This window comes from Anthonomus grandis, chromosome 18 (assembly GCF_022605725.1).
Source record: "Anthonomus grandis grandis chromosome 18, icAntGran1.3, whole genome shotgun sequence".
Lineage (NCBI taxonomy): Eukaryota > Metazoa > Arthropoda > Insecta > Coleoptera > Curculionidae > Anthonomus > Anthonomus grandis.
Window position 1 is genome coordinate 11,047,879 of NC_065563.1, and position 12,012 is coordinate 11,059,890.

The window sequence follows — 12,012 nt, forward strand, 5'->3', positions numbered from 1 at the left end:
GATGAAATCCTTATTAAACTGCTAAAGTTAATTGATGTTTGAATTCAAACATAAAATTTTTACTGCCTACATCGTACATGTTAGACTTCTGTATGGCTTGAATAATGTTGAATTGTTAGGCAGATTTGTAGTCTAGGCACGTACTCCTTAAAAGTGACTTACTTTTCATGATAAAGTGAAGTAGTGCCGCGTCCCTCCAAAGCAACTTTTTTTTATTCCGTTCAAGTTATGGTACCAACTACGCCTCTGACAAGATTTAATTTGTAAACCAAACATCCTCTTTTTTTCCGCAAAGGAGAGTCCATCACCAATTACTTTAGTCATTAGCATTCTGTTACGGTTACCTTTCTGCCGAGATTCGTGTTTTTTTCTTCTTCTTCTTCTTCTATATCTTATCGTGATGGTACATTTTTTGCTTCTCGCGAGGCGCCTCACGGTCGTTTGACAGTTATTTTTAATTAACCGAAGCGTATTTGCCATTCGCGTATAGAGTGGGACGATGAATTTGCATTTTTTATTACCGGTACTCGGGAGATGCTTATCGTCGTACGGGTCTTTGATCCTCACCAGGTCCATTTTCTTAAAAAAAAAACCCGAGAAAAACACGTTTTTGATTGCACTAGAAACTGATCATGATTTTATGAGTTGAAGTTCTTCTGAGGGTTACTTAACTTTCTCAATCTTTAAATTGTTCAATGAGTATTGGGGAAATCACTCAAAGAAACTATAACCGTCACTGTCACCTGCCATTCCTTGATTAGTACCACCTCGAAAGAACCACGCATTTCCAACTAATTTTACGCTTACGGTATAATAGAGCAAAATTAAAATTTGGCATTGGCACACATTATAAAAATGAAAATTTCAAAATGGCGGACCATCGACAATTTTCTGATGTAAAATTGACAGTGCCAAATTTTCAAAATGGTCTACTTGATATCGCAATTTTCTTTAAGTGACGTAGTTAGTAGAATAAACGAAGCGTAAAATTTCCTACAAAAATCCCAAAAGTGCGATATTTAAATTCATATGGCAACATATCCCATTAACTGACATTGACGTTCTTACTCTCTGATTTCATGATCTATTAAATATTAAACAATGACAGTTACAAGCTTCAAAATGACGGGCAATATCAAAGTACTTGTGGTGACATAATAATAACCTTGTATATATTATAATGTTTACAATAGGTTTTATATTTTGATAAATATATATACATAACTGTGTCCTATAAATTAGTGTTCTTTGGTTCAAAATATTACGATTTGACTAAATTTGTCTAATCCGAAAATTGATAATAACTGAGCTACAGGATGTTAAAGTTTTCATTTCATTATTTTTTAATTTATGCAGTCGGAGCGTCGCCGTGAGCGCCCTCTAGGATTTACACAAAAATTACCATTGAATTCGATTTTTTTGAAAAATAATGAAAATAAAATTCACTTTAACTTTACCACCCTATCCACCTACCCACTGTATATTGGTTATTATCGGTTTTCGAACTAGAAAAATGTGGTTAAATCGTAGTATTCTTAAGCAAAGAATATGGTGCTGTATGTGTCCGCTAAGTTATGGGATACCCTGTATAATTTCCTAGGAATAAATTATTAAACTGAACTTGAAATTAATTTCTGAAAGATCTCAGGAGCGCGATATGCAAAGTGAAATGGCAAAGCGAGGGATTTTAAATACATTTTTCATTAAGGAAGCAATAAAACATAACCTCGTTAAATGACATTATGGAGGTTAAAATTAAAATTCGTTCAAATATTACTAGCTGACACACGTCAAAATTATCTCTGGTTTCATATATTCTATATTAAATTAGGCAAAACATAACCTCATAACACTGTCAAGAAATTTTCTGGACAAAAAAAAGACTTGTTTTTCGTATAAACTTTTAATAATGAAATAAAAAATATATGTATTAATTAATACTACTCTAGAAAAAATTATACAAGCAACTTAGTCAACTAAACCTTCCTCCTCGCCGATGAACACTTCATCAAACCCATCAAAATCATGCGAATCGTCTCTGCGCTTCATATAGTTCTCGCCAAAATACTTCACCAACAGATCTTTAGCTTTAACCTAAAATTCACACAATCACACAAAATCACCCTTTATTCCAACAAGTGACCTTACCCTTTCGCCCTTGACATTTTCGAACTTATACCCTTTATAAAAAGCGATATTCCCTAATGCTCTAACCGACTTGATCCGGTTTTTCGGCTCGACCTCCAGGAGGCGCAACAGTAGATCCCTGGCGGCCATACCGACGGATATTTCTGGCATTTGCACCCTGACTGTTGACCGCTCTTCGGGAATATCCGACAACATCTGGATTTCTGGAAGCTGAAACATAATGGTTAATTATGGTTTTTAGGATTTAGAGAAAACTTTTAGCAATTAGATTAACAATTAGAAAAACAGCATTTTTTAGAATTTAAATTGGTTACTAGGGATAAACATTAAAAGTTGAATAAGAAAGAAAAATTATGTACATTCGTAACTTAAAATAAAGTAATCAAAAAAATTGCTGCAACGTGGTAAGATATGGAATATAAAAAAAAAAAAAAATCTTACAGAGGAATGTTTGAAATAAAGTTAACTTAAATATATGAGAGTGTATTTACGTGAAAGAACTATTTTATTTAATTAGCTACAATAGAAGTTGACAAATTGGTAAAAAACTGTAAATGTTATTAGCTTATGTTATTAAATATTTGGACATAAACAAAGGGTAGTTGGTATCTATTTATTCATGGCTTTAATTAATTTTAAAAGTGTTATATATGATGTACTATTTTGTATATTTTACTCTAAAATTTATTTAATTTTATTCATTTTTATTGCATTATATAAGCACATTTTTTCAATAAAAAATAATTTCTGCAATCAGATAATTTTCATTGTACCACCATAATCGCTTCGAAATCAGAGTTATTGAATTACTGGCCTATATCTCAGATAAACAATTTCGCAAAAATTGTTGATAAAAGTTTAAAAACAAGACTAAATTTACATACATATACATATGTCTCAAGATCAATATGCATTTCGTCCAGGCTTGTCTACTATTATAGATGCAGTACACAAACTAACCTCTTAATAAACAATTCAATAAGCAAAATTTAAAAAAAAAGTTTGGCCACCTTTTTAGATCTAGCTTTAACACAGTACTACATGAAAGGAGGATCAGACTCCAATCAGTTTTTGCTGATTATCTCACGGATGGAGAACTTTAAATCAATCAATCAATCAATCATATGCTTTATTGTAAAAAAAATACAAAATTTTGTAGACAAAGCTAATGAAACAAAAAACATATAAAAACAAAACAAAATAAAAAGAGCCAGTGTGTGTGTGATACCCAAAAAGTTATCCTAGAAAAAAATCCTCCACTGCGTACAAGGCTTTTTCCAGAAAGTATTCTGACTGAATTCGATGGTTTCTAATTAGAGTGTTTTTTTTCTTTGCCTTTGATTTAAAATCTTGCCAAGTCTAACAAAAATTACCTCTAATGTTAACACTTTAGATGTTTATTTTATGCATGTATGTATGAGTAAAATAAAATAAATTCTCCACTGATAATTGTTGATAAATTTACCAGATTTAAGTTCTGAATGTTCTTTCATAAAATGAATAAGCTCCCTTCTTTGTTCCGTCGGTACCCAGCCTCCACAAACCATTTTCGCGAATACGAAAACTAAATAACGCTTTAAAAATAATCACAAATTCATCGATAGAAACTGTGTACATTTATAATAAATATGTCAAATATTCTTTTTCTTTTTTTATCAATCGAAATGGCTTTTACACCCTGTCGGCTTGATATATTGCAGAAATATTGCAGCAATAATCTTTTGTTATTTTACTTGTGCAATATTGTTACAACATTAGAGTAACATTGCATTTAAAATATAACAAATATAATATTACATTTTTATTTATACAATATTGCACATATATTGCAAAGTTAATATTGCACATACGTAATAATTTTATATTGTTGTAATATTTCATTACTAGTAATGTTGCATCTGTATTGCAAGCACACTATTGCTGTGTTATTGTTTACATAAAATTCCAGCAATATTTCATTTTAATTTATATTTTATCTGCAATATTGCGTATATACTGTTAAGTTTATTTGCACCTATGTTGCAATTGCAATACTTTTGCAATATTTAATAACCGTTACAAATGCGACATATATCACCGAAATTCGATGTGTAATATTGCAGCTCTATTGCTTATGTAAAATTGATTAAATAGCTGATTAATTTCACAGGTATCTGCTAAATTTTGCAAACAAGTGTTTATTAAGTGGGTTTCAATGAAATATAATACTAATAATCGAAATATATAGATAGTACAATTATTTATTATTATCCAGGTGTGTAAATATACATATATATTCAACAAAAATTGCAATTACTTCTATTACACAATTTACAAACTTGATTCCTAAATTAATTGATAATATTCTAATTGGAACTCATACAACTTAATTCATGCTCACTGTGTGAAGAATGGGAAAAGTGACGTAAGTTGTATCACTGTAATGGTCCGTTTTCACGTTCATGCCACTTGCGCAAACTAGATTTGCACATGCAAATTTGCGCAAATAAAACTTTGGTGTATTCATTTTCGTTCATTTTAAATTGCACAAGTGAGTTTGTGAGCATAGAAACATAAAAATAAAATAAAGCTATGAATCGGGAAGACGAAGTACTTGCAGTAGCTGCCGTTTTAATAATCAAGAAGTTAAGAGAGCCAAAAAAGCGGAGACCAAATAAATCTTGGATTGAAAAGAGAGCAACTTACTCTCATATTAATTTAATTCGAGAATTAGTTGATCAGCCAGACGATTTTCGTAATTACCTGCGCATGGACGAGACGACTTATCGAAATTTATTACATTTAGTTACACCAATAATACAAAAAACTGATACTGTTATGAAAAGTTCTATCACGTCACATGAAAGATTAACGGCGACTTTAAGGTTTTTAGCAACTGGTAGAACCTATGAGGATCTCAAGTTTTCTACGTGTATTTCTACATCCGCCCTCAGCAAGATAATTCTTGAGACGTGCGATGCCATTTACACAGTATTAAAACAAGAATATTTAAAGGTATGTAAAACTATTATTAACATATTATTATTATATCCACTGTACGCTAGAAGTAGTAAAATTCTCTAAAAATTGTGCAGCAGTTTGCGATTCACTGTCTTCGTCTTGTTCAGGAGGAGGTAATTCAGAATTTCTTAGAGCTTTAGGTTGCTGACAATTAGATCCTGTTTGTGTAGGTTGCTGACGATAATTAAATCCTGTTTGTGGGTGTGAAGAAATTTGATTTTGATGATAATCTAGATGATAAGGCGTTTGATTCTGATGAGACACTAGTTGTGGAATTTGTTGCTGATGGTGCCATGTCACTGGTGAAGGTTGCTGATATGATGATGCAGGTTGCATTTGGTGAAAATATTGTCTTGACACCTGTGATTGTTGTTGCAGTTGTGTATTTATGGCACAGTGGCGATTTAGAGTTCCTAACTGAGCCTCATAAAAAACATCATTAATTAATTTCTCAGCGTGAATGCGTTGCTCATGAGAAAGTTCTTTTAATTTTGATGCCCATGCCAATCCAATATAATTGAACTTATTATATTGGATCTTATCTTTAAAGGCACTGCAAAACGGTTCTGAATGGTATCCAAAACGTCATCATATTTTTGGTTGCGCCTTTTTGCTGCTCTTGATGATGACGCTTGTGATGCTGGACGAGGTGTACTCGGTTCAGAATATTTAGATACTGGCATGGGCGGGTGTGGTTCGGATAGATGATAATCAATAAAGTCCTGTTGAGTTTCATTAGTTTCATGTATTTTAGAAACCTAAAACCAAAAAAAGTACAGATTACCTATATGTGTATTATAATAATTATTATACTAGCTTGTAACTTGTTTTATTACGCTATAGTTAGAAGCACGCAACATTATAAATAATATTATGCTCTTTTTTGTAGTTTCCTAAACCTACAGCCGAATGGAAGAATATTGCGTTGGACTTTCAAGAGAAATGGAATTTTCCACATTGCTTAGGTACTGTAGACGGAAAGCACGTACAAATTACAGCGCACCCTGGAAGTGGCTCATATTACTTTAATTATAAAAACACTTTTAGTATTGTTTTGATTGGCATTGCAAATGCTAACTATAAATTCATATACTGCGATATAGGAACAAACGGCAGAGTATCTGACGGAGGAGTCATTGAAAATACTAAATTTATTAAAGGTTTAATTGGGAATAAACTAAATTTACCGGCTTTAGAAGTAGTTGTACCAGGTCAACCTCCTTTAAATTATGTTTTTGTGGGAGACGAAGCTTTTGCAATGAGACCCGACTTTTTGAAGCCGTATAATCAAAGAGAGCTTAACAATGAAAAAAGAATATTCAACTACTGTTTATCTAGAGCTAGACGCATTATAGAAAACACCTTTGGAATTTTGGCTAACCGTTTAAGAATATTCCATACATCCATTAATTTGAAACTGGATAATATCAACAAAGTTGTTCTGGCATGTTGTGCTCTTCACAATTTTTTAAGGAGAAATTCGGCTAACTCATATACACCTAATGACGTATTTGGCTTTGAAGATATTTCAACTGGTACCACTGGACCAGGACTGCGGACACAACCTGAGAATTTATTAAATCTCGCGGGCAGTCACAGTCGCCATCACAGTGCCAAAGCAAAAGATGTGAGGACATAAAATGAGATATAATCAAAATAATAACGCAAATTAACTAGGTATAAGTACATATTATATAGGTAAATACGGCAGCCCTATATACTTATACGAGTATACTATAACTAACAATAAATTGTAAATTCTTAAAAGAAAACGGTTAAAAAAAGTTAATAAACGAATGTGTTTTTACCTGAGTTTCATTTTCTTCGTCCATATTTGATAAAGTGCCTCTTGGAGTTTCCTGGTCCTGTAGGAAGCTCAATACCGTAGTACCATAAATGTGGAACATATATTTCTTCTGTTTCGGCACCTGACCTCTCAGATTCAAGAACCTTTTTTAGTTCTTTTCTATATGTGGTTCTCATTGAATTCATTTTCTTAACTATCGTATCCCTGGTTGCCTTTCTATCAACCGTTTGCATTTTTTCAACAAGAATTTCATATGCCTGTGATTTTGCATTTCTATCACTGTATTCTTTTGATTTTACTTTCCAAAGACATGGAAACGATTTATAAACCTCAATAAACTCTCTCTCTCTTTAGTTGACATCATAAATTTACCCAAAATATCCGAAAACCCCAGCGAAAACAATAAAACAATACCAAAAATTTAAACCCGGCGAAAACCTGTCAAAACAAGAAAACGGCGTCCAAGTGCATGCGCGCGATCGAAAACTGTGTTTAAAAAGTTGGAGTGTCGTTTATACGCTCATGCATTTTCGCCAACCACATGCAAAATATCTGATCGCGCTAGATTCACTCAAGTCAAGCTTTTTGGCTTGTGCAAGTGAACGATTTTGGTTTTCATGCAACAGTTTACTTGCGCAAATTGGGCATGCACAAGTCAATTGGCGCAAATTGCATGAGCGTGAAAACGGGCCATAAGGTAGTTTTAAAATTTTACATTGTACATTTTCGCAGAACCATAAATGTATTTCTTTACTTTTTTTACATACGTCGATACCAAGATCGGAAGATTTAAAACTGCCAAGTTCGTGTAAACTATGTAAAACTTCCAATACTTTGCCAATTACAAATTTTTCATCTTCTTTACATGCAAAATTCATTACATCTACAATAGTACCATCATATTGTTTTTCTCATCCATAATACTAACAACATCTTTTTCCTTCAATCTTTTTCCATAACCTGATATTGGCTTGAAAATTTCTCTCCTCGGGGTAAAAATTAATCCTAATTCGTGACGCTTAGTTAGAATAATATTTTTCTCTTTTTTTAAGTGACATTTTTTCAAATGTATTAGTTTCAGTAATTTTGCGATGTATGCAATTCTCAAAACGTAAGGCACCAAAGTTCTCGATGTTTTCTAACATCATCGGCAAGATGTAACACATTACGCACATTACGAGAGACGTATTTACGGCCATACAATAATTGATCAAACTCCGATACAAAATGGGACAACAATATGCTTCAGCGTAATCAACGTTGCATTTATTCCTAGAGAGTGTAGGACTCGCTAAAATAGTTATAGTAATGTGCAAGGCAATGAAATGGTCATAAAATTCATTCTTTAGAATTTTCTTCAAAACCACCGACCCAAAATACAAAAGGAATGAACGCAATTCCGTTGTTTCCAATATTTCAAGATCTTGGTTTACGAGTGAAATCTTTAGGCTGAAATTTTGCCATGTTCAACAACATCAAAGAAATATCATTGACTTCTTTTGCAGATAAACGAACATTTTTAGAAATAGGTCCCCTTAAAAAAGTTTTCTTACGATGCCCAAGCATATGAAATGCATGCACTAATCCAAGGAAAGGAATACTTGAAAGCAATGAAAAATCTTTTTGGTAATCAAGATCATATACGAGATTGGAAAAACCTTCGTCGTTTTTTGCTACAAGGACCTGGAAAGCAAACAGTATGAATATTACATTTCGTACATGAGTTATATCCTGTATGATTTGTAACATTCATTACATATGCTTTGGCTGGTGCATCGCAATCCTTACAATATACTGTTTTTCTTCAAAGGTTATACCATCATTGACGAGTTGTGTTGATTCTTCAACAAACATTTGTAAAAAATCATTGCAATATTCAGGTTTTCCTTCTTCATAGTAAACTCCAACGACATCGACATGTTTAACTAAATCATCCGAGCATAAAAACGCATAAGCATAACATAATTGCCGACAGGGAGTACCTATCAAATAAAAAGCATTTTTATGGAAATTAAATATTTTATAATTATTATAGAGCTTTCAAAGCATTATAAAATCGAGGAAAAGAAGTAATTGATTTAATTTCCAAAGGCAAATGATAATGCATCTTTTTGGCTCTGTATAGAATAGATCTTTTTACTAACTCGGACCGAGCGGTTTGCAGATAAAGATCATGCACTGCGTTGCGAAGTGAATAATTGTGAGATGGCCTACTTGGCATTTCTGACAAGTATCTTATATTTTTTAAAGATTTCTTGACAGTGAGCTCTGCTATTAAGTCCAAGCAGATACCGAACTGCTCTCTTTTGGAGTTTAAAGATGCGCTCAAATTGAGTCACACCGCATGTGCCCCAGAATGGAAGGGCGTAACGTAGATGTGACTCAAAAAGGGCATAATAAACTGTTCTTGATGTTTGAAAACTTAATTCCCTGGAAACTTAAGGCATCAATATGCAAGTCCCGTTTTAGGAAGTAGTCAACATTAAGTCCCAAGAACTTCATAGATTCAACGACGTCCAAACTGGTGTTGTTAAGTACAAAGGGTTGAATAGCAGTTTTATATGTTAAAACTTTAGTTTTTGAGACATTTAGGCACAGAAGATTAGAATCGTCCTACGATTTAATGGTAATTAAGTCATTAGAAATAGTAGCATGTAGTGCTCTAGCATCCGGATTGCTCCATGTATCGTCAGTAAAAAGACAGATTTTGCCACTGATGTTAAGATTGGCCATGTCATTTATAAAGATCAGATAACAAAATAGGGCCCAGGACTGAACCTTGAGGTACCGTAAATCGGGGTTACTTTGGCACCCTCAACCTACTTTGGCAGGTTGCTATATATATTTATGTATATTTTAAAATTCCCCTCCTTATTTATTTATTTTTTTTTACAGTGATTCTCTTTTGTTGCAGGTGTAAATTAGGTAAAAATGCCAAGACATTATAAGAAAAAGTGGGGGGGCGTACCTACGCCAATTATTCAACAGCTGATTTACAAAATGCACTTGCCGCCAATAGGGGTGGTATGTCGCAAGCAAAGACAAGCAAAAAATTTAAAATTTCGCGGGGAACCCTTCAAAACAAGTTGAAGGGCAGCCACGAACGGCACCCAGGTCACCCAACCGTTTACCCCCATGGAGGAGAACTTGTTGACAAAGACATTGAGAACAGTGAGTGATTGGGGTTTTCCCTTTACAAAATCGGATATTCGGCAAGTGCTGCATAAATATTTAGAAAAAAAAGGTCGTGTTGTTAAAGAATTCAAGGACAATGTTCCAGGTAGTGATTTTCTGGAACACTTTATCACTAGAAACAACCTTAGTGTTCGTTTAGCCGCGAATATTAAACGAATACGTGCAGCGGTAGGACCAAATGCTATAAATGAGTTTTTTGGGAATATTAAAGACGTTTTAATGGATGCAGATCCTCGACTGGTCTTCAACTATGATAAGACCAACGTGCAGTATGATCCTGGAACTAAGAAGGTGGTGGTCTCCAGGGGAACAAAACGCGTTGAACGGGTCCAGCAATATTCGAAAGCATCGGTTAGCATTATGGTATGCGGCAATGCCGCAGGTGAGCTTTTGCCGCCAATGGTTGTTTACAAAGCCGGAAATTTGTACGCGAATTGGACTCAAAGAGGTTTATGCCAATACATCTAGTGATTGGTTTGATATGATTCAATTCGAGAAATAGTTTTTCGATATTCTGCTGCCTAAAATTAAAGATATGAACACTCCTGGGAAAAAAGTTGTAATCGGAGATAACTTAGCCTCTCATTTCTCTCCTTTAGTAATCCAGGCATGCGAGGAGAACAACATTTATATGACACCTTATAGCACGAACACACAAAATAGCACGCATATAATGCAACCATTAGATGTTGCAGTCTTTGCACCTATGAAAAAAAAATGGCGGGAAATCTTGGACAAATGGAGAAATGAAACTAAGTCCAGCGCCTTCATTCCTAAAGAATATTTCCCCACCTTGTTAACAAGACTATGGAATTCTGTGAATGAAAATGTGAGCAACAACCTTAAATCAGGCTTTAGAGCTACAGGGCTTTGTCCATATGACCCTTCAGAAGTTTTGAAAAGGATTCCAGGGGCTCTTCCAGATAATGTTGAAGAGGTGCAAGAAACAATGAGTCAAAGCCTAATTGATGTCCTTCAGGACTTACGCGGTTCTAATAAAGAAAAAACTGTTAGAAAACGTGGGAAGAAAGTAGAACCTGGAAAACAACTTCGAACCGAGGAACCAATAAATAATGAAAACTTTGATGCAGAACCAGTGGCTGGTCCCTCAGGAACTCAAAAGATGATTATAGAAACCAGTGATGAAGATAGCGACGATCTTGCACTGATAATATTTCAAACAGCTTCTAGCAAAGCATTGCCTCCAAGGGAGCCAAGAAAAAGAAAAGTAAAAACTAAAAACGATGGTAATTGTGCTTAAAAAATGGAAAAACTACCAAGGTCCTGATTGGATTCGGTGCTGTCAGTGTTGTAAATGGATTTGCGGAATTTGCAACGAAGAAAGTGTAGATCAATTTTACGTCTGCATAGACTGCACAAATGTTGATTTTAATTCCGACGACAGTGTGAAGGATAAGGACTTCTGTATTTAAAAACATTTATAGTTAGTAACAGTTATAATTTCTTTGTTTTTTTTTTCGATTTTTACATAAAAATAATATGTTAATTTTCTGTTATTGGGTTTTTGTAATAAATGATAAGTTAATTTTCTATTAATGAGTTTTAATAAAGTTTACCTATGTGACTTAAAATAATTTTCACAAAAAAAAAATGCACTAGGCTTTTTTTTTTTGGTGCCAAAGTAGGCTTAGTAATAAGTCTATAATGGCAACAAACGTATTTTTATACCCTGCCAAAGTAACCTCAATAATAAAGCCTACTTTGGCACCCCATCAAAAAAAAATATATATATACCCCCTCGATAAAACAAAACCATAATTGGGTGATTTACTCTATTTTGTACACAAGGCACAGTGAAAATATAAAATATTTTAATTTTTAATTTCTTTGTGAGTTATAGT

The 12,012-nt window shown here is 33.6% G+C and overlaps 1 protein-coding gene across 1 annotated transcript in view; it reads right to left on the reverse strand.

Moving 5' to 3' along the window:
- Positions 1-1,884: 1,884 nt before the first annotated feature.
- Positions 1,885-12,012, reverse strand: part of LOC126747078 (serine/threonine-protein kinase S6KL-like) — an 89,742-nt gene continuing 79,614 nt past the window's right edge. The window contains exons 3-4 of the mRNA XM_050455573.1: positions 2,149-2,358; positions 1,885-2,094 (exon numbers count right to left, since the gene is read on the reverse strand). Of these exons, the coding sequence (XP_050311530.1) occupies positions 1,969-2,094; positions 2,149-2,358 (336 nt within the window). The 3' untranslated portion in view covers positions 1,885-1,968. The remainder of the gene's footprint in view (positions 2,095-2,148; positions 2,359-12,012) is intronic.